Consider the following 24253-nt stretch of genomic DNA (forward strand, 5'->3'; position numbering starts at 1 on the left):
TATTACCATTCTCAGATTGCAGTGGGTGTGTTGGAAAGTGCATGAACTGGGCTTCGAGAGGCGGAGTTTCAAGTGTCCTTTGGCCACCTGCCTGCTGTGGTCCTGGATCAGTTCCTCCTCCACACCTCTTGTCAAAAGTCTTGCTCTGTGCCTGGCACATAGGAGATGCTCACAAACTTCTTGTTTTTCTGTTTCTTATCCACCCAAATCACCTAAACTAGGAGTCCTGGTGGTGTCCTGGACTTTTTTGCAGTCTCTCCCCACCCAACTCCAGCCAGTCATGAACTCTTGCCAATTTTACCTGCGAAGTACTGCTTAACCCTGTCCTCTCTCCCTGACCCCAGGTCAGTTTGGTTCATATTGATCATTGGATTTGTTTTTTGTTTTTTTTAAGACGGGGTTTCACCATGTTGGTCAGGCTAGTCTTGAACTCCCAACCTCAGGTGATCCACCCGCCTTGGCCTCCAAAGTGCTTGGATTACAGGCATGAGCCACCATGCCCAGCGATCATTGGATTTGTATAAAAAATAAATAATTTCTCAGCTGCTTTTCTGGCCTTGAGTCCTGCCCCACCAACCCCTCTTCCACAAATTTTTTTCTTTTTTTTTTTTTTGAGAGAGGAAGTCTTACTCTGTCGCCCAGGATGGAGTGCAGTGGTGCAGTTTCAGCTCACTGCAACCTCTGCCTCCTGGGTTCAAGTGATTCTCCTGCTTCAGCCTCCTGAGTAGCTGGGATTACAGGCACCTGCCACCATGCCCGGCTAATTTTTTATTTTTAGTAGAGATGGCGTTTCACCATGTTGGCCAGGCTGGTCTTGAACTCCTGACCTGAAGTGATCCACCTACCTCAGTCTCCCAAAGTGCTGAGATTACAGGCCTACAAATCTTTCTAAACTAAAGCCTGGCCTACAAATCTTTCTAAACTAAAGCTGATTGCATCTCGCTTTTGCTTAGAAGCGTCAGACCCATCTTGCCTATAGGATGAAGTCTTTGACATTATGTAAAAATAGCAAGAACTTTCATAATTCTTACTTTGTGCACTTCTCAATGTTTCACACATGTTAACTCAATCCCTGCAACTACTTTATATAAGGATTACTATTATAATCTCCATTTTACAGGTGAGGACTGAGGCATAGAGAGGATAAGTAACTTGCTTGGAGTTAAACTGCTAAGTGATGAAGCAGGATATGAAACTTCTATATATCCCTGCTTATTCTGACAGTCTTGTCTCTGGCCACTTGTGCCTTATTCTGTATCCTCCAGCAATGGCCAGCTGCATTTCACTCTCACCCCAGCCGGATTCACTGGGCGCCCTTGCCGTAGTTTTGCTCCTGCTGAGAGCTCTGCCTGGAATGCCTTCTCCAGTAGACTCCTTTGCCAATTCTTACTCCTCCTTTCAGAACTTGGCCCCAGCATCATCCTCTCCTTCTGTCAGTCTTCTCACCTGGCTCCCGGGGTTGCTCTTACATTCTGGTGCACCTCCAGAATTGCTGGAAATGGTAACCAATCCAGGAAGTCAATGAATGTAGGAAGCCAAATAATAACCCCTGTAGTAATCTTCCCCAAACAGCCATAACTTGATTAATAACTGACAGCTTTCCTAGTTTTTGCATGGGCTTCCAGTTTAGGACCAACCAAATAAAGCAAATATGCATCCCTAAGCCACTACATAGGATGCTGCTTAGCTGCCCACAGCTTCCCCACACCAGCAGCCTGAAGTCTTTTTATTCTCGCCCCCACTATAAGTCATTCCCATTCCTCTACCTGTCTTTGCATCTCTACCAGATGCAAATGATGTTGGCTGACTCCCTCGCTAAGCAGGTTCTGAATAAAAAGCCTTTGCTTGTTCTCATTTGGGTGGTCTTTGTTCACTTCCACAGACTGGAAAATGTTCCCTGAAGCTCCGGATATTCCATTTACTTTCTTTCATTCTTGGATCCGTTTCCTTTTCTTAGAACACTGGAGAATGTTTTTCACCATCCACAAACATTTAGCAGGGTTGGGCATGTTTGTGCTGCAAAGAACACTTTTTACCAGATCAGAGACAGCACCTGGATTCCCAGAGCTGCCGCTGGTGATGTCACAGCCTTTAGGCTTCTTTCTCCATCCTCTTACCTGAAAATGGGACTAAAAAAATTCTTTTCTGGTGCGGTGGTTCATGTCTATAATCCCAGCACTTTGGAAGGCTGAGGCAGGCAGATCAACTGAGGTCAGGAGTTCCAGAAAGCCTGGCCAACATGGTGAAACCTCACCTCTACTAAAAATACAAAATTTAGTTGGGCATGGTGGTGCATACCTGTAGTCCCAGCTACTTGGGAGGCTGAGGCAGGAGAATCACTTGAACCCAGGAGGTGGAGGTTGCAGTGAGCCAAGATCACACCACTGCACTCCAGCTTAGGCGGCAGAGTGAATGAGACTCCATCTCAAAAAAAGAAAAAACATTATTTTCTGTTTACATGCTGGAACCAGACCCCGGGGTCCTCCAGGTTCACATCTAGCGCACCTCTCAGCACTTTCTCACCAATCCCAGTCAAATGAAACCATTCAGACCAAGAAACACAGAGTTTTTTTTTTTTTTGAAAAGACTATTGCAGTAGAAGGAGGGGACGATTGTAAGAGGGCAACACACTGACCACAAGATCTGCAAGAGTCTCAAGAGAGACCTCGGATGTGTGATCATGAAGGGCGGCTGCTCCATATTCTGGCTCAGGCTGAAGATGGGTCAAAGTTCAGGAGCTTGTGGGGAGGGGAGAAGTCTAGGTGAAGTTTGGTCCAGTCTTATTAGTGGGCATTTTGTCCACATTGGTGAGTGGGGACAAACAATTTGGGTAATCATTTATGAAACAAAACTTGGAGGATTTGTGTCTGGCCTTGTCCCTAAGTAAGCAAGGGGGCATTCACAAGTCTTACCTAAGTGGCATGGGGAAGAGTAGTTCTTTGCAGCAAGCTGGTTGGAAGGATAAAAGGAAGGAGGATTTCCCAAGTGCTGTTTTCTAGGAGCACAGGGCTCAGGCAGAGTTCAACACTGTCATCCGTTTATGGATGAATGCATAAACAATGTGGCAGATGCGTTCAATGAAATAGTATTCAGCCTTAAAAAGGAAAGGAATTCAGACACATGCTACATCTTGAATGCATCTTGAGGACATCATACTAAGTGAAATATACCAGTCACAACATGACAAATATTGTATGATTCCACTTATATGAGGTAGCTGAAGTAGCCACATTCATAGAAACAGAATGTAGAATATTGGTTGCCTGGACCTGGCAGGGAGCGTGTGGGGAGTTGTTTAATTAATACAGAGTTTCAGTTTTGAAAAATGAAAAGCTTTCTGGAGACTTTGTGCAACAATGTGCACAAAAATGTGAATGTATTTAACACTACTAAACTGTACACTTAAAAATGGTTTGTTGAACAGGGTTTGACCCAAGAAGAAATTTTTAAAAAACGGTTTAGATACCCTATCCCCCACCCTCTGGGGTGCCAGGCAGGGGTGGCCTCCAGGCCTGTTCTCCACTGTCATTGGCAGCAGTGGCCCTGAGGCCCCCCCAGCCCTCTCCATGCAGGTCTTGAGCCCAGTTAAGAGGCCACTGGCCAGGCCTCCCAGGCAGGTGTTTTATGTTCAGCAATAAAGGTTCTGTCCGGAAAAAAAAAAAAGGTTTAGATAGGCCGAGAGCATGGTGGCTCATGCCTGTAATCCCAGAACTTTGAGAAGCTGAGGTGGGCAGATCACTTGAGGTCAGGAGTTTGAGTTTCACCATGCCTGGCCAACTTGGTGAAACCCCGTCTTGACTGAAAATACAAAAAGAAAAAAAAAAAGATTTGGCCTGCGTGGTGGTACACTGCTGTATTTCCAGCTCTCAGGAGGCTGAGGGAGAAGAATTGCTTGAACCTGGGAGGCAGAGGTTACAGTGAGCCAAAATCATGCTACTACACTCCAGCCTGGAGACAGAGTGAGTCTTTGTCCAAAAAAAAGGTTTTGATAGTAAATTTAATGTTATGTGTCTTTCACTACAATTAAAAATTTTTTTTAAAAAGCCCTCAACATTATCATTATCTCCTTTGATTCAATATTAATAAATATTATTTAGCAATGAACAACTGAAATTGTTGATAGTGAATCTCCTGAGTGAGGAGAAACAGGGTCTAAGAGATAATCCCCTGAAGACTCTTGTTTGTGTTAATCCTGCAAAAGCAGCTGAAGCATCTGTTGAGAGGTAGTAGTAAAGGTGAATTGTTTTAGTGTCTTGCTGATCATCCTATAAGGGGAGATGAGTAAAATGAAAAAGACAAATATTAATATAAAAGGTTATAATAAAGTAAGGAGCCAGGAGTCAGATCCTGAGGCTATCCAGTCCAGCAGATTCCAAGAGGTCAGTGGACAAAAAGCTTTGGGTCATATGACACTGCTCATTGAGTTTGTCGAAGCTAATATGTCAATGTTCTTGGCAATGTTGTCCACGGTCTTGGTTCCCTCTCACGTAAAGGCATTTGTAACCTGAACATTTTATTATACTTCCTTTGAGGCTCAAAGAGTGCCTTTTCCAGGGAGAAACTGGCCCCTCCATAGTCTGCCTCAGTGATGAGTATTTCAAGATACGTATCAAGTCATCCGAGCTTTAAGGCACAGTGCTTCCTCAGGTGCTGAAGGAAGTGGGCAGCTACAAGGCAACTTCGAGTTTCAGTAAGGATCTGGCTTTACAAATTTTAATCTGGATTGTCAGGATTCAATTATTGGTGATGCCAAGACAGAGGGAAAGATAAAAATTGGAAATATTAATTTGAAGGCTGTAGACTGATATTAGAGAAAAAGAAGAGTTAAAATTTGCTAAGGTTTGACAATATGTACAAGATGACAAGATCTAGTACAATTTACAGGTAGTAACAAACTTTGTTTTTCGTATCTGTCAGTTGCCTGCAATTTACAAGAGGTTCAAACTAGTTTGAAAACAATGAACAGGACCAGAATCTGGTAACCCACCAGGATGTGCTATAGTTTTCCACTGAAACACAAAAATTCTCTCCACAGATACTTTCCCCTTTGACCAAAATAATCTCAAAGGACCAGACACAGTGGCTCACACCTGTAATCCCAGCACTTTGGGTGGCCAAGGTAGAAGGATTGCTTGGGGCCAGGAATTCAAAACCAGCCTGGGCAACAGAGCAAGACTCTGTCTCTACAAAAAAAAAATAAAAAATTAGCTGTCCATAGTGTCATGCTCCTGTAGTCCTAACTACTTGGGAGGTTGAGGCAGGAGGATTGCTTGAGCCCAGAAGTTCAAGGCTGCAGTGAGTTATGATTTTACCACTGCACTCCAGCCTTGACCACAGAGCCAGACCCTAGCTCTTAAAAAAATTAAATAAATACATAAAATAATCTCAAAGAAGGTTTATTCTTGGTCAAAAAATAAACTCGACATCATTAAATTTGACCTAATTATTTTAACATATGCAGCAAGAATGGTGATTTAACATATTGGCCCTTTAAGGTTTGCTTTATGGAAGATTTCATAAGGATATTCAAAATGGACCTTTAAAAACCTCTTGAGGCTTGATTCTTCTGAAAGAGTATTTAAAAAACAAACAAACTCAAACCTCTTGAGGTTAAGAAGCCAAGCCACGCCAAGATTCACCATCAGATTTTACCTACATTAATCATAGATTTAAGCAAATTCCTCTCTTATCAAGGTCACTCAAATAGTCTCAGTTTCCTTGGCCCACTAGGAAAAGAATCTTATTCCTCTGCAAGGCTGAGAACCCCATAAGCCAACCCTGTAAAGTCAGCCTCAGTTCCTTTAAGGCTTATTGGCCATATCTTGATTCATTCTCAGATACAACATTCTGAACAAAGCCTTATTCAGAATAAGCTTTGTTGTATAAGTAATGTTTTCAATTACTTCCTCTTAATAAGGAGAATAGATTCTTATTTAACCTATGCAAATAACTATATTGCCATGGAAATAAGAATATTCAATAAAAGTCTCCGAATTCTGGAGGAAACAGGAAGAAAAAGTTAAATGTTTTGTTTTTGTTAGTCTACATTTTTTTTAGATAATAGCGTAAAGAGAAAGTAGCCCTCATATCCAGAAAATAGAAAGTTAAAGTATTAGCAGCATTCCAAACAAAACCCAAATGATTCCTCCTCATTTTGCTCAGGCTTATTCTTGCTCTGTTCCATCTTGGATTAGTAACCTCATGAACTTGTTAACTTCTTAATGAAAATGCCATAAATCCTAGATGGTCCAATGGCATGGGCCCCAGCCTATTTAAGCAATACCCTCATAAGCCTGTGCCCATGAGTACTCAGCATGGTCTTTTTCTGTGGTGCTCTAAGACTGTTGGTCAAAGCACTCAGGTGTATGGCTGATTTGCAAGTGCTTTCAGGGAAGAATCAAAGTAAAACAAACAAACAAACAAAAAGCTATCTCTAGATGCCAAGAGACTGAAAATGACTATAGTTAATTTATTAATGATAATTTTTCAAAAGTGAAAGATCTGATTAGTTCATTACAAAACTAATGCAATTGACAAGGAAATCTGGTTGTTTCTGTGGCATTTAAAATAAAGCAGTGAATTTAAAATCAAAGGGACAGTAGAAAAGTTTTTTTTTGTTTGTTTTTGAGACGGAGTTTCGCTCTTGTTACCCAGGCTGGAGTGCAATGGCGCGATCTCGGCTCACCGCAACCTCCGCCTCCTGGGTTCAGGCAATTCTCCTGCCTCAGCCTCCCGAGTAGCTGGGATTACAGGCACGCGCCACCATGCCCAGCTAATTTTTTGTATTTTTTTTAGTAGAGACGGGGTTTCACCATGTGACCAGGATGGTCTCGATCTGTTGACCTCGTGATCCACCCGCCTCAGCCTCCCAAAGTGCTGGGATTACAGGCTTGAGCCACCGCTCCCGGCCTGAAAAGTTTTTAAAAAAACATAGGCGGTAACAGAGTTGTAAAGAATCTTAGTTCTTTCAAGAGTGAGAAGACTTTGTTCATTTAAGTAATCGAAAACATGAAAAACTCAACGTAAAGCACAGAAAATCATTCTGATAAAACGGAATCCTTGCCTTTCAGGTAGATTTCTCAGAAGGTAAAGTCTTAACAACCTCTTAAGAAGTACATAAAAAAAAAAAAAAAAAAAAAGGCTGGGCGTGGGGGCTCACGCCTGTAATCCAAGCACTTTGGAGGCCAAGGCGGGCGGATCACCTGAGGTGGGGAGTTCAAGACCAGCCTGACCAACATGGTGAAACCCCGTCTCTACTAAAAATACAAAGAATTAGCTGGGCATGGTGGCGCATGCCTGTAATCCCAGCTACTCAGGAGGCTGAAGCAGGAGAATTGCCTGAACCCAGGAGGCGGAGGTTGCGGTGAGCCGAGATCGCACCATTGCACTCCAGAGTAGGTAACAAGAGCGAAACTCCGTCTCAAAAAAAAAAAAAAAAAAAAAAAAAGTACATAAATAATTCATTAAAATTTTGTCATTTAACAGAGAGAAAAGCAGTTTTAATTTCTGTTAGCATGATATTTGATATCAAGGCTCTTTTCAAGAAAAATTTTATAAATAAAGTCACTAAACCTTAGCCATTTTCTTTTTTTTTTTTTTTTTTTAACCTTCACCTCCCGGGTTCAATGATTCTCCTACCTCAGCCTTCTAAGTGGGATTACAGGTGCCTATCACCACACCTGGCTAATTTTTTTTTTTTTTTTTTTTTTTTTCGATCTTGGTGAATCTAACGATTTTTTTTTTTTTTTTAAAGAGAAAAAGAAGGGGAAAAAAAGAAAAAGGGGGAAAAAGGAATATTACTTCATTCCTAATATGGGTTTCAATAATGGCCGATCAATATTTTGAGTGTTTAAAGTGGTTAATGCATATTTTATGTGTTTAAAATGGAGACCTCTATTGTGTTTATTTGTTCTGGCTCTGAGTTCAAATCCTGGATATCGTTATCAATTTGTTGTCTCGTTGAATCTAAATCTATGTGTCTTATGTATCTGGGTGTTAAGATCTCTTATTGTTACATTAATCCTTTTACCCTTGTATCCTTATAGCTTTGAAATCTATTTTGTCAAATGTGAAAATTGCAACTCCTGCTTTTTATTTATTTATTTTTGCTCTCCATTTGGTTGGTACGTTTTGTTTTTTTTTTTTTTTTTTTTCCCCAACCCTTTATTTTGAGTCTATGTATATCTTTGGATATACCGTTGGATTTTGTCTGTATCTTTTGATTGGGAGATTTGGTTGATTTAACTTTAGGGTTGCTGCCATTTGATATTAACTGGCTATTTTGTCCTTTTGTTGATAAAAATTCTTCTTTATGTTAACGCTCTTTACTTTTTGGTGTATTTTTAGAAAGGATCATACTGGTTGTTCCTTTCTGTGTATAATGCTTCTTTTAGAAGTTCTTGTAAAGCAGGCCTGGTGGTAATAAAATCTCTGAGTACTTGCTTGTTCCTAAAAGATTTTATTTTTCCTTCAAATATAAAGCTTAAATTGGCAGGATATGAAATTCTGGGCTGAAAGTTTTGTTCTTTAAGTATATTGAATATTGGCCCCCACTCTCTTCTAGCTTGTAGGGTTTCCGTTGAGAGATCTGCTGTAAGCCTAATAGGCTTACCTTTATGGGTAACTTGATCTTTCTCTCTGGCTGCCCTTAATATTTTCTCCTTCGTTTCGATCTTGGTGAATCTAACGATTATGTGCCTTGGGGTTGGTCTTCTTGAGGAATATCTTTGTGGTGTTCTCTGTATTGCCTGGGGTTGAATAGTGTCCTGCTTTGCTAAATTAGGAAAATTTTCCTGGATAATGTCCTGGAGAGTATTTTCCAGCTTGACTTCATTCTCTCCGTCACATTCAGGTACACCAATCAAGCGTATATTAGGTCTTTTCACATAGTCCCATATTTCTTGGAGACTTTGCTCATTCCTTTTTATCCTTTTTTCTCTATTCTTGTCTTGTCGTTTTGTTTCGTTAAGTTGGTCTTCGACCTCTAATACCCTTTCTTCTGCTTGATCCATTCGGCTGTTTAAGCTTGTACATATTTCACTCAGTTCTCGTGTTGTATTTTTCAACTCCATAAGTTCATTTGTATTCCTCTCTATATTGTCTATTCTTTTCAACATTTCATCGAACCTTTTTTCCAAGTTCTTAGTTTCTTTACATTGGGTTAGAACAAGTTCCTTTAACTCCCAGAAGTTTCTTATCATCCACCTTTTAAAGCCTACTTCAGATAATGGAACACAGTCCTTTTCCATCAGGGCTTGTTCCGTTGCTGATGAGTCCTTTTCCATCAGGGCTTGTTCCGTTGCTGATGAGTCCTTTTCCATCAGGGCTTGTTCCGTTGCTGATGGGTTCTGATTTTGAGTAGACTCGGCCTTCTTAGGCTGTTTTTTTCCCTTCATTGTAGATGACCCGCCTTTCTAACTAGTTTTCTGAGTCGACGTCCGACTTATTGATTCCCAGTGCTGGGATCCGAGCCACCCACTGTGGCAGCCTAAATAGCAGCAGTAAGACTGATGGTGCTCTTCTGCCCGGGAATCTCTGGTCTGGCTTCCCTCTTGAGTCCGCAACAAGCGGCTCTGACTTCCTGGAGCTCCAAACTCTGGTCAGTAGGGGAAGCGGTCCCGTTGGCTCTGCGTGAAGAGCTGCTGCGCCGAGACGCCGGCAAAACCACTGCAGCGGCCACAAGAGTCGCGCTGGCGACCCGTGGGGCTCCTCCACTGGGAGTCGGCTAATCGGTGAGTGACGAAAATTCGTCTAATGATGTGGCGTCGTCTCGTTCTCTGAGCTTTCACTGGGAGCTACAATCCTGAGCTGTTAGTGGTCGGCCATCTTGGATCTGTTCTCTTCAACCTTAGCCATTTTCAACTACAGCAAATAAAATTCCCTTCCTGTGCACCTGCTACAGGTTTCTACACATTTAATTTTGTGCTGCCTATTCTTCTTCATCATTCTGGAACAGTCAGTCATTTTACTGTAAGACAAAACTATGCTCCTTTCCCTTAACAAAAACACATCCTGAGTACGTTGCTTAAAAGTTATTCTTCTCTGCAATTACCTTTTTCAGAGAATCTCATTCACAAAAAAAATCAGTCATGACTTTTTAACTTCTATTTATTTAACAGAGATAGCTATGAAGTAGATAGCTGTGAGCTGTCAGACACTACAATTTTGTAGCAAAACTTATGAATATACACTTTTTTTTTTTTAAAAGACGGGGTTTCACCATGTTGGTCAGGCTGGTCTTGAACTCCCGACCTCAGGTGATCCACCCGCTTTGGCCTCCAAAGTGCTTGGATTACAGGCGTGAGCCACCGCACCTGGCCATGAATATACACTTTACAATGTTTTATAGCTTAGATGTCCTTATAATACAACTTCTCAATGTGGCAAAGTACATAGGGCCTTAAAATTATGCCTAGCGATTAATATTTCAATATTTTATATTATTAGAAATGATGTAGGTATTTAATAACTGTCCATTAATCAACTTAAGCTAGCATAAGTTTCAAGTTACCAAAAGATCTTGGAGACTGTCTTCAAGCTGACATACCACAAAACATAATTATTGTTAAAGTTTTTTCATCATCTTAAACATCTAGGAAACATAATACTAGTTTATTCAATCAGTAAAGCTGTCCAAGTTCCAGAAGAATAAGCCCAAATAGAATACAAATATATGCCTGTATTTTGCTGAACTTGGAGAACACAGAAGACAACTCTTTCTATCAAAAGACAAATATTAAAGTAGTCCTTTTTTAAAAAAAGAGTTACCTAAATTTTATGAATTTGAATTCTTAAAACATTTGCATTCGTTTTTTATAAAAATACTTTTTAAAGTATTCGAAGCTCAATTTTACCACCAACAAGGTGGCTTAAAACAACAGGAATTTATTGTGTCGGTTCTGGAGACTAGAAAACCAAGATCAAGGTGTCAGCAGGACCATGGCCCCTCTGAAGGCTCTGGGAAGGGTCTTTCTTTGCCTCTAACTTGCTTCTCTGGTGGTTTCCTATATATATAGTCCTTGCTATTCCTTGGCTTGCAGACACATCACTCCAGTATCTGTTTCCTTTGTTACATGATGTCTCCCTGTGTGTCTGACTATGTCCCTATTTCCTGCTTCTTACAAGAACTTGGGTCATTGGATTAGGGCCCACCCGAATCCAGCATGATCTCATCTTGATTACATCAGCAAGTCCCTATTTCCAAATAGGGTCACATTCACGGATACTAAGGATTTGAGCTTGAAAATATCTCTAGTGGATGCAGTTCAATCCAGAACAGCTAATAGTGGGCCTAGTGTTCTTAACACTCATCAGTCAGCTGCTGAGTGGAGTGTCCATGCCCCAGGGACCAGTAAAGATAGACCACTAGAGGTGTGTAAGAAAACATTAGAATGTCTTTATTTTTACATTTCTTCTTTTAGAAATTGTATTTGTGCCAGGTGTGGAGGCTCACGCCTGTAATCCAAGCACTTTGGAGGCCAAGGCGGGTGGATCACCTGAGGTCGGGAGTTCAAGACCAGCCTGACCAACAGGGTGAAACCCCATCTTAAAAAATAAATAAATAAAAATAATTTCAAAAAGGAAATTGTATTTGTACTCAAGCTCTTTCCTGATAACATTACAAAAAAGAAATTGTAAAAAAAAAAAAAAAAAGAAATTGTATTTGTATTTTATTATGTAAATGACATATTTACAATAGTACATGCATATGTTCTATAAATAAAAATACACATATTCAGTGAATACTCAAAATTTTAGAATTGATCAGAGAATGGAAAAAAAAGAAAGGCCCTATACCTATTCCACTCCTTCTCTCCCATCTATTAAACTGGTTATCACTAGCATATTAGTTTCTCTTTTTCACAGTTGCCTCAGTAGAATAACTCACCACTGTGTGAAATTTGTAGTGAGGTGTCCACCCTTACCCATCACAGCATTTAGCTGAAAAAAGGTTTAGTTTGACAAAAGACCAGTTGCTAGGTCTGAGCCAGGGTGACAAGTAGCTGGAATCTTAAGAATGAAGCAATTGGCTGCATGCAGTGGCTCACGGTGGTAATTCCATAACATTGGGAGGTGGAGGCAGAAGGAGCACTTGAGTCCAGGATTCAAGACCAGACTGGGAGCATAGCAAGACCTCATCTCTACAAAAAATGAAGAAAAGAAAAATTTAGCTGGGTCCAGTGGCACATACCTGTGGTTCCAGCTACTCAAGAGGCTGAGGTGGGAAGATTGTTTAAAGGCGTCCCTCACTGTTAATTCAATAGTCTAATGGTTTAACTTTGAAATACAATTTTATAGTCAGCAAAATAGAATTTTTTTACAACTTACAAATTCTCTGCATGTTTAAAATGTTCTACTATATTAACTCAAGGTAATAAAGATTTATAATTTTAAATCCTTTGGCAGATAATGCTCCAAATCACTGTGCTTTGGTATTGATGTTTAGGAGGCTTATACAAAAAAAAAAAAAAAGATTGCTTAAAGTCAGGAGTTCAAAGCTGCAGTGAGCTATGATCATGATACTGTACTTCAGCCTGGGTGACAGAGTGAGTACCTGTCTCTATTTAAAAAAGAAGAAGAAGCAATTTAACAAGCATAGCTCCATGCAGAGATAAGTAATGTATCTTTATATATTTCAATAACTTTTCTCTAACTGTCAGGTTTTTTTTTATTTTTTGAGACAGAGTCTTGCTCTGTTACCTAGGCTAGAGTGTCATGGCATGATCTTGGCTCACTGCAACCTCTGTCTACTGGATTCAAGTGAACCTCCTACCTCAGGCTTCTGAGTAGCTGGGACTATAGGCATGCACCACCACACCTGGCTAATTTTCTGTATTTGTTTGTAGATACTGGGTTTCACTGTGCTGCCCAGGCTGGTCTCAAACTTTTGAGTGCTGGTATTACAGGCATGAAGCACCACTCCCAGCCACATAATTGTCAGTTTCTTTTAATACTTCAGACAGAGCCCGTGTTTAAGGTAATTAGGTATAAAGACATACTGTTAATAGTATAAACAATTTGGTATCATTTGTTGGGGAGGAGGGGGCGGCACAGAATTTGGAAGGTTTTGAAATAGAAGTTTTCAAAAGAGGAGAGCCACTGCAAACCAGAGCCAGGTGATAATTACATCTCTGTTCTGACCACATCAATTCTACAGGTTTCTTTTTATGTATGATACAATCTCAAGATCCAGCCTCCAACCCCAACATATACCTATACATTTCCAGGAATTGTTTTGGGATCTCTAAGGGAGGACAGCTGATATGATATGCTCACAGGTAAAAATAACTTTAAAATGTTGATAATGTACATTTCAAAATCTATTTATTGACATATTTCTAAAATTGAGGAGTTAATGTAAACAACATGTAAACAATAGATGTACATTTTATGTATAAATTTAAAAATATATTCAGATGTCCATGGAAAAGAATTGTTCAGAAGAGCCAAGCATAGTATAGTCATGGTATTTTTTGACATTCGGGATATTTTTGTTGGTTGTTTAACTCTTCAAACATTTGACATAAAGGTCTATTGATTGTAGAGGAACTGATCTCCTTCTCATGGGTTCTTTGAGTTCCTGTGTGGGCATAAGTGTATCTTTTTATAATTTATTCCACCTGTGCCTGTCAATGTCTTTCCACTTGCCTCCTCCTGTGACATTCTGGCTCATGTTTCATCATAAAGCTCTAAGCCAGTTATTAATAACAGACCAGTGAGCCTCCTGATCCACCAAGACCATATGGTGTTTTTCATAAAAGAGAGAGATCATTCCCTTGACTTTGGACTTCGCTTATTGAAACCCTGAACAGTAAGTGTGTGTGTGTTTTTTTAATATAGCATTTTAAGATGTTGATGTTGGAGGAAAGTTTAGCGTGACTCTTCTGTGCTTCTGAGAATATACTAGGGAGAATGTACTAGGTTAAAATTCACTAAGACTCACAAAGCCTGTTTCCTATTCCCCGCAACACATCTGTGCTTTTTATAAGGCTGATTATAAAGAGAGATTAATGAATTAGATTTCTACTCCTTTCATTTTCTTTTGGTTAAATAAAGGCAGGAGGAGAAGTAAAGGATTAGTGATACATCAATTACTTGACCAAGCCTTGTGGCTGCAGCTTGACCTCCTGTCTCCTTGTATTTCTTCTCCAAATAGAACTCCAGTGATTTCAAAGAGAACTTTCACATATGAAAAGTATATGTGGAAGATAAGGGGGAGGAGACAGGAGTTGGACAGGAGACCTGGGCACTTTTGGTCTTTTTATCCCTTGTTCTAGGTTTGGATCAGAGAGGATACTTGTCTCGTTCCATGGGTTCATTGCTTCCTTGATTTTTAGCTAAAAGCTTTGTCTTTGCAGCCTTCTTTATAACGGTTGCTCCTGAGAGTCCTTCAAAGTAGGTCACTGTGTTTTTCTGTCTAGAAAGGGGGGACCCTGAGGCCCAGAAAGGCCAATGCCCTGTTTGGTTCTCTTCAGCAGAGCTGAAACCTGACATTCCAATCCTTCTTCAAGACCATAGACTAATATAGCTTTCTGCTTTGCTTATGTATATTTAATTCTTGAACATGTACACCAGGCTTCTAAATAAAATGTGTAAGGGAGGCATTACAGTGAATTGGGAGGAGGCAGATGTGGGCTTGTTGTTGTGCCCTGGCTTGGACCACGTACAAGCTGTGTGATCCTAAGCAAGTACTCAACTACTCTGAGCCTCAGTTTGCTCATTTGAAAAATGAGAATCACAGTCTCTTTTACAACATGGTGGGGATTACTCAGTGTATCTAAGCAGCCAAGTATAGTGACAGTGACAGTTATTTTAACACATTTATAAATTGCTTCTTTGAGTTTTTCCTGAATCTTCCTAATTATCTCTCATTTGTTTCCAATTTAAATCCAGAGCCTCCAAGTGTGGTTTTTGATGGGAAACCTGAATTTAAACTGTAGAGGCAATATTTGACTTTTACTGCTTTTAATAACTTCATTTTTAGATAGTGTAAGCCATGCAAATTCTGAGGACAGGTGGATTGGAGGATGCTATGTTGTTAGCAATCAAGACATTAAGTCTACAGCTAAGATCAATGATGATGGGAAACCTCCCAAACCACTTCAAAATGTAAACTGTTACTTACATAAACTTATCTGTTCTATTGTAATCAGCATTCTAAAATATTTCTTTTAGCTGTCTTTCCATGTTTCCAAAGGACTGATTTCCGTCCTTGCTATATCAGATTCTGTGTGTTTGGATAAGACAGAAAGAGAGTTGTCTCAATATCTGTTTTCCAAAGTGTTGCCCTGTAACTCAGGAGATATGATTGGATTTTTGTTTTCCTCTATAAACTTTAATTGTGCAAATATATGTTTAATTTCTACCCTGTGCAACACACCATGTGCTAACCTAATGTGGAATGTATAAAAGTCGGAATGGGCTTGCTCATGGTTCAGTCCTCCTTGGGTATCACTGCCCAGGCTGGAGTGTAGTGGCCTGATCTCAGCTCACTGCAACTTCTGCCTCCCAAGTAGGGTAGTGATTCTCCTGCCTCAGCTTCCCCAGCAGCTGGGATGACAGGGGCCCACCACCATACCCAGCTAATTTTTGTATTTGTAGCAGATACGGGGTTACACTATATTGGCCAGGCTGGTGTTGAACTCCTGACCTGTGACCCACCCACCTTGGCCTCTCAAAGTGCTGGGATTACAGGCGTGAACAACCGGGACCAGCTCTTATTTTTTTTTTTTTTTTTTTTGAGCAATGATATCACTCTGTTTCCCAGGCTGGAGTGCAGTGGTATAATTTTACCTCACTGCAACTTCCATCTCCTGGACTCAAGTGATCCTTCCACCTCAGCCTCCCAAGTACCTGGGACTACGGGTGTACACCAACATGCCCAGCTAATTTTTTCTTCTTTTTTTTTTCGGTAGAGACAGGGTTTTGCCATATTGCCCAAGCTGGCCTCAAACTCCTGGGTTCAAGTGATCCACCACCTTGGCCTCGCAAAGTGCTGGAATTACAGGCATGAGCCACAACATCTGGCCAGCTATCATCTTCTAAGTAATGACTTTGTGAAGCATAGAAGAGCAACACTTGAAAATCATACCTCATCCACCCTATGGAGAAAAAAAGAGTTATTGTACACTTACTTTGTTCTAAGCTCTCTGCAAAATGCTAGAGGTATCATTTCTGCTCTAAAATTGGTCATAGTCTGTCATTTAAACTTGAAATTCTGTTCTCCAACCTAGCCATCTATTTTCAGTTAAACTTGACTCCAAAGAACAATCAGTTTGTTTCAGAAATGAAATCTGCACCTAAAAACATAAAAACATTACCAGCAGTGAATTTATACCAAGGAGTATGTATTGCAGGCCAAGTAGGCCATTTAAAATGTTTTGCCAAATGCTTTTGAGAACTCAGAAAAGTCCCGAGATTGCCCCACTTGCCTCCAGTCACCATCTCCAAATGGAATGACACTTGTTTGGATATCTGAGATCTGCAGGTCAAAAAACACAAACCTAACAAACAACCTCCCTCAGCCCCATTCCTGAACCTCACACCACTAGAAGGACAAGTGTCTACTGTCCCCACTCTGTTGGGGCTCTCTGAGGAAGCCTCACACAGCTGATCCCCAGCCAGGGCCCGGGACATTTCATCAGGCTTTGTAAAAGCGCATCACAACTGCAATACATGAGGAGGGCTGGAAAACTTGGCAGGGTGAAGGTTGTTAACATTTTGATTATTTCAGTTCTAGCATATTTCTTAATGGTCAGTACCCATAACTGAGTAAATTTATGTCATCTTAGGGGTAATGTATGATCTGTTTAGGGCAAGAATTTTGCAGCTAGAAACTTCAGTGTTCAGAGTCCTGATAGTAGATGATGCAGAAGTCATGTTTGTTCATATGTAGAAAAATTGTTCATTTTAAGACAGAACATTTACTTCTAACATTTGAGGCATGGCCATCAATGGGAAAGCCAAAACTGAACAAGCATTGACCTAAAAAGGAAGTTGAGTGGGCCAGTCATGGTGGCTCAAGCCTGTAATCCCAGCACTTTGGGAGGCTGAGGCGGGTGGATCATTTGAGGTCAGGAATTTAAGACCAGCCTGTTCTATATGGTGAAACCCTGGCTCTACTAAAAATACAAACATTAGCCAGTGTGGTGGCACATGCCTATAATCCCTGCTACTCGGGAGGCTGAGGCAGGAGAATCGCTTGAACCCAGGAGGCAGAGTTTGCAGTTAGCTGAGATCACACCACTGCACTCCAGCCCAGGCAACAAGAGCGAAACTGTCTCAAAAGAGAGAGAGAGAGAGCATGAGAGGTTTTGTTGAAGGGAAGAGAAGCACAGTGGCTCCTGATGGGTCTGAGACCTGCTTTCCCACCTGGGGTGGGTGGGTGATCAGAGGGCCCCTCAGGAGTGCTGCCAGGTGGGCCGACGTCCGCTGCTCATGCGTCTGTGTGTCTGCCTCAGCTTCTCTGAGCTTTCCATCTCTAAGGGCTATTCGTTTCCTCTCATCTAAGCCAGCCACTCCATCCCTCTTCATGGTTGGGCTGCAAGGAAATGGCTGTCTTTCTGAATCTGATGCTTCCTTTAACTAAGCGCTGTTTATCAAGTGTCAGGCAGCATGCTGGGCTCTTGGCTTACATTTTGGTTTGCTTGTTTTGTTTTGTTTTTTGAGACTCAGGCTGGAGTTCAGTGGCATGATCTCGCCTCACTGCAACCTCTGCCCCCCAGGTTAAAGCAGTTCTTGTGCCTCAGCCTCCCAAGTAGCTGGGACTAAGGTGCACACCACCATGCCCGGCTAATTTTTGTTTTTTTAGTAGGGACAGGGTTTTGGCATGTTGGCCAGGCTGATCTCGAGCTCCTGACCTCAGGTGATCTGCCCGCCTTGGCCTCCCAAAGTGCTGGGATTACAGGCATGAGCCACCACACCTGGCCTCTTGGATTACATTTTTACCAGTCCTGCAATATTGCAGTGGCTAAGGCAGTGGGCACTGGAGCCAAACAAATCTCCATAAAAATCCTTGGTCACCTCTTTACTACATGTGTAACCTTGGACAACTTACTTAACCTCTCTGGTTGTCCGTCTTTTGGAGTAAGATAATAGTGGTATGAATATTCTACCTCATAAAGTTTTATGAGATTAAAATCAAAGTGTGTGTAGAAGGCACTGAACTTTAGTTATGAATAAAGTCCTTTCAACCCCCCACAAGACAGATACTAACTCTCTCTGTTCTCCAGATAAGGTAGCATCTGAGGTTAGGTGCTTTGTCCAAGTTGCAGAGTTAATACTGGTGAGAGCCAGGATCTAAAACCGGTTCCATCTGGTCCAAAGCCTGTACTGTCTCCTCACTCCACCTTGCTGACTGATCATCTGTGAAAAACATGTTTCTGTGTTCAGTCGAAGTCCACTTTGTCAAATTCTTTACCCTGTGGCCCCGACCTGCCACATTTTTCACTTTTCATTTGTGATTCGCTTTGCTCTGGACTCTCTGGTTATACATGGGCCCGAATGAAAGATGTTGGAGGATGATCACGTAGCCAACTCTGGTGAAATGCAGAATCCGTTCTATCATAAATGTCAGAACATTGCTGAGTCAACTGTGGCACTAGCTTTGGAAAAAGTCGCTGTGTGACCTCAGACAAGTCTCTTCACTTCTCTGGGCCTTATTTGTCAAATGAGAAGTTTACAAAAGCTCTAATATCTTTTCTATACCAACATTTCCTTAATACTTTCAATCTTTCCCCATTCTTGTTTTTCTTAGCTAGAAAGAGAATAACTGCCTTGAAATAATGTCTTAATCAGGAAACAAGGTTCAAGAATAATGCCTGCCAGCATTTAAACATAGAGCCATAGGCCATTATTTAATTTTCATACAAGCTTTCTATCAGACAAGGCTCATGTCATTGATAAGTTAATATCGCGGATATGTGTTAAATTCCCTTTTGCATATAATTCAAATTTGGGCAGAATTGAAGGGAACTTAATGAGTTCAGAAAATGCAGCTTGAACTCAAATTTTAGAAGCTTACAGAACACAATCCATTTACAATTGCATATGCCCAAATTTTCCCAAATTACCCGAATTTGAGTTCAGTGAGGATGAACCTCCAGTATGCCGTAGAAACAATGACCAGCCCAACAGATCATTCCATTCTAAAACCCTGCAACTCCTGTGCCAAGTTTTTCTTGCCTTCCAACAACTTGACTTGCTTCCCCAATTACAAGCAAAAAAACTAAAACAAAAGGAAAAGCATTAGTAAGACATAATTCCCATATGATCTCTCAAGTTTCTAAAAGACAATTTTCTTGAACATAAACATTCTGGGAAAGGGAGATGTTTTCCTTAGGGAGACAAGTTACAGGCACCCAACTTTGGGATTTTATTTTTTAAATTATTTTCTGGGAAAAGTAGACTTAGTATGTATATTTTTCTTGTTATAATTGTCATTTGGACAAAGTGAACTTTCATTCTTCCCAGAAAGCTTATAGTCAAGTCAGTATTTATTGAGAACTAATTAGTGTCAGAGACTGTGAGGTACTGGAATACAGGATGAATAAGGCCATCCCCCACCTTCTAGGAAGGCAGCACGGACTATGGGGTATTGCATGTAAACAACCATGATACAGTGTGCTCCCTGGCAACATGATACAGACAAGTGGGAAATACATTCTGTCTAAGGAAGTCAGATTGGATCACAGAGGAGTTGACATTGAATCTTAAAGGATGAATAGGAGTTGAACAATTTTGCCTGTTTAGATGCTTAAAGAGAATTTGAGGAGAACGATTCATTCAACGGCTACTGTCTAACAGTAATATGCTAGACTGTAATTAATAATAGACACCATCACTTATTAAATGTTTACTTTTTAGGCACAAGTATTATCTCATTTAATTCTCAGATTACCCCAAGAAGCAGGTACCATCATCACCATTTTTTGGAACTGCCAACTGAGGCACAGAGTTAATGTAACTTGTTTAAGGTCTCATGCGCAGTGGCAGACTTGAGATTCAAACTCTGTCAGTCTGATTCTAGACCCATCTCTCGAACACCATGTCTTGGTGGCATTCTTACTATTTCTCAGCTTAGTTAATATTAAGGAAGTCAATGGGAGAAACTTGTTTGCCATAGGTGACAAGTGGTTAACAACAAATAATAAATATGAATAAAATAGATAGTAAAATATAATAAAATAAATAATAAAAACTATACTTTTGGCCAGGCACGGTGGCTCATGCCTATAATCCCAGCCAGCACTTTGGGAGACCCAGGTGGGCCGATCACCTGAGGCTGGGAATTCGAGACCAGCTTGATCAACATGGAGAAACCCTGTCTCTACTAAAAATACAAAAATTATCCTGGCATGGTAGCACATGCCTGTAATCCCAGCTACCTGGGAGGCTGAGGCAAGAGAACAGCTTGAACCCAGGAGACAGAGATTGTGGTGAGCTGAAATCACGCTATTGCACTCTAGCCTGGGCAACAAGAGTGAAACTCAATCTCAAAAAAACTGTACTTCCAGTGAAATTTGTTGTTAAATAGTGAGCTCACAGTTGTGATCTGGGCAATGTCCCATTTACAAAGGGCAGATTGTTTTGATGTGAATAAATTAACAACTAACTGTTGTAAAGTGAATTCTGGCAAATTTGGGGTTACCAGGCCCAGAGGGGTAACTGTGAGCTCCCCTATCCCATTGTTCTACAGGCAGCAGCTCACATATATAGAAAGGATCCAGCACTGAAGAAGGAGAGAGGCCATTAATAATTATGTGATGTTTCCATGCCAGTATAGTCAATTTCCATTATAATGTAGATCTTTTCAAAAGTAACTTTTCATTTGAAAACGAATAAATCAGTATACTTGAAAGAGTGAGGCATCTGGAAGCTGAAGTACTGGATTAGTTTCTAAACTACCGCACAGAACACTCAGTGTTCTTCATCTTCCAATAGTGCATAAGCAGTGCCAGGCACATAATAGGCCCTCAATAAATGGTGGTCATTATTAATATTATTTACTTAGGTGGCCTATTAAGCAAAAATGAACAGATTTCAATTGTGTCTCATTTTTCAACGTGTGCCTCTAGGGAACTTCTATCAGTATTATCTTAACTGTTACATATTGACTGAAACAAGGAGAAGGATTAGAAAATTTTTATCAAAAAAGAAAATATTTTTGAAGTGTGACTCATGTGGTTAAGACTATAAACTTGAATCCAATGAAAAGTGTTTTTCTTTAGAGTGAAAAAGAGACTGCAAAGTATATTCATTCTGCTCTTTGTCCCAACCCAAAATCCACACTTAATAAAGAGAAATGTTAGAGGTTAGGAGAAATTGAGAGAAGTGTGAAGTCTCAGAACTAATAATACTTTTATATAATAGTGGGATTTTTTGTTTGTTTGTCTTGTTGTGTGTTTTTTTTTTTTGCTAGGGAACCAAGCCATTTAGAAAATGCACTCTTCTTATGGTCCCTGGAGTCAGAGTTGATTTGAAAAACTCCTTTTTTAAATTTTATTTATTTATTTATTTATTTTTTAGATGGAATCTTGCTCTATCACAAGGCTGGAGTGCAGTGGCACAATCTCAGTCACTGCAACCTTCACCTCCTGGGTTCAAACGGTTCTTCCGCCTCAGCCTCCCGAGTAGCTGGGACAACAGGCACGCACCACCACGCTTGGCTAATTTTTGTATTTTTAGTAGGGACGGGGTTTCACCATGTTGGCCAGGATGGTCTCGATCTCTCAACCTCGTGATCCACCCACTTCGGTCTCCCAAAGTGCTGGGATTACAGGCGTGAGCACACCCAGCAAACTCCTTTTTAAAAAAATATTTAAAAACAAAATAGTAAAGGTTTCATAGGCAAGGCCCTGTAAACTGGTGGCTGAGTGAAGAATAGAGAATACAGTGAAGACCAGCTTCTAGAAACCAAGGGTTACTGCTGCTCTCATTTAACTTTGTGGGATACCACTGCTCGACTATCTAATAAGCAATGAACAGGTCAATTTGAATTTGATTATTTGGACCTGAATCTTGATAGAATTTCAAAAGAAAAAATGCTTATACATTGGATAAGAGTATCCATTCTACTTCCATTACAGCATTCTATAAAATAATAAATTGACTCCCAATGGCCTCTAGAAATGGGGAAAAGAAAGGCAGAGAAGTTCACATGGGAAGGGAAATTATTTGCCATCATCTGACGTTTCAACATAAAAGAAATATTTGACCCAAAATAACCTAAGCTGTCATATCAGACATGAAAGTTCATGTCATTTTTAACTATGATGTTGAAACACTACGTTCAAGATAAGACCAGGGTCTTGAGATAAACACATTCAATAAGTTGTAGCATAGTTTGTTTTTCTTATTTTGTTTTATTTTTTTCTGAAGCCAGCTTCAGAAATTGTAGCATAGTTTTTAAGGTATCCTAACATGTTTAAAATTTGTGTATATTTCTTGGTACATGTTTTTATCAGATTAAAAAAAAAACTAGGATGAAACTAACAAACAAACAAAAACTAGGAAATATTTTATCCTGAAAATTGCTGCTGTTAAATAGCTTTTCTCTCCAATAAATACCCCTTCAATACTAAAGAAGAAACACTACCATGATTCTAGCTGAGTGAAAACTAATTAGCAAAATGTAAATCAAAGCCTCATGTGACTCATGCTTTTAATCCACAGTAAAGCCTGGGTGTGTTAGGAAACTTGTGATGACACAGATTTGTGTCCTTCCAATTATTTAGCTCTAGAAACAGACCTAACATCAAGGGGAAAAAACAACAGGAACCCCATGGTTCCTGTTTCTCATGGTGGAAGAGATTTGCCTTGTTTATCATAGAAGTTACATATTTTTATTAAAATGTGTCATTGATAATGTAATTTTCCTTTCTTTTGTATTTGTTATAATGATTGGTTTGACAAAAATAAAATCAGTATACATTACTTGGAAGTATATCAGAGGGAAGAAGACTAGCAGTAATGAGACTACTTTCCTTAGTATTCTGAAGTTATACAGGCAATATCCTTTTAAATGAATGAATGTGAAAAATGGAAACAACAAGGGGGGAAAAGTGAGAAATGAAAACAGCAAAGGGAAAAGAAATCACCCAAATCCCTTCCACCCAAACTTAACAACTTCGGCCACTATTGACATTTGGATGTAGTTCTCTCTGGTCTTTTATTTTGTTTACTGTTTTAATTATGAAGTCCAACATACATACAGAAAAACATATGAAGGCTAGGCACAGTGGCTCACATCTGTAATCCCACCACTTTGGGAGGCTGAGGCAGGAGGATTGCTGGAGGCCAGGAGTTCAATACCAGACTGAGGAACATAGTGAGATCCCGTTTCTACAAAAATAATAATAAAAAGAATTACCTGGGTGTGGTGGCACATGCCTGTGGCCCCAGCTACTCGTGAAGCTGCTTGAGTCCAGGAGTTCAAGGCTACAATAAAATAGGATTGCACCACCACACTCCAAGCTAGGCTACAGAGTGAGACTGTCACAAAAGAAAGAAAGGAAAGAAAAAGAGAGAGAGAGAAAGAGAGACAGAGAGAGACAGGAGGGAAGGAAGGAAGGAGGGAGGGAGGGAGGGGGGAAGGAAGGGAGGGAGGGAGGGAGGAAGGAAGGAAGGAAGGAAGGAAGGAAGGAAGGAAGGAAGGAAGGAAGGAAGGAAGGTTGGTTCTATGTAAAGTTTAGTAAATAGTTAAAAAGTGACTGCTAGCGTAACCACCACTAGGGACAAGAAATGAAACATTGTTGGAATCTCTTGCCTATTTCCTTCTCCTATACTTTCTAAAGTCAGGCCTATTCTGACTTTGTGGCAGCAAATCCCTTTCTTTTCTTGATAAATTTACTACCTGCATTACTGCCAACCATACCTGTACCCCTAAACCATGCACTTTAACTGTATTTTCTAGTTCATATAAGTGTACTTAACACTGTTGTCTTTTGTGTCTTGCTTTTAAAAATTAAATGCTATCTTTGTTAGATTCGCTCATCTTTGAATTTTAAAATTCAATGTTATGTTTGTAAGATTCACCGTTGTTTCTGTCTACAGCTATAGTTTAATTTTTATTGTTGTATAGTACTTCATTATATGACTAGGCCACAATTTATCCATGTACTAGTGACATTTAAGTTGTTTCCATATAGCCAGCCGTTCAAAGCTGCAGTGAGCTAGAATCACACTCCTGTTCTCCAGGATTGCTTGAGGTCAGAAGTTTCAGACTAGCATGGGCAACATAGCAGGACTCTGTCTC

The 24253-nt window shown here is 40.3% G+C and overlaps 1 protein-coding gene across 3 annotated transcripts in view; it reads left to right on the forward strand.

Moving 5' to 3' along the window:
• MRLN (myoregulin) overlaps positions 1-24253 on the forward strand; it is a 46515-nt gene that overhangs the window by 16814 nt on the left and 5448 nt on the right. Inside the window, exons 1-2 of one of the 3 annotated variants that reach the window (XM_054242215.2) lie at positions 13709-13810; positions 15915-16164. The exons of 1 other annotated variant lie outside the window; for it this stretch is intronic. In XM_054242215.2, the coding sequence (XP_054098190.1) occupies positions 16156-16164 (9 nt within the window). In that variant the 5' untranslated portion in view covers positions 13709-13810; positions 15915-16155. Of the gene's footprint in view, positions 1-13708; positions 13811-15914; positions 16165-24253 lie in introns of those variants that run through there. One more of the 3 variants, NM_001306221.1, reaches the window with a different exon arrangement.

Source organism: Callithrix jacchus, chromosome 12 (genome assembly GCF_049354715.1).
Source record: "Callithrix jacchus isolate 240 chromosome 12, calJac240_pri, whole genome shotgun sequence".
Lineage (NCBI taxonomy): Eukaryota > Metazoa > Chordata > Mammalia > Primates > Cebidae > Callithrix > Callithrix jacchus.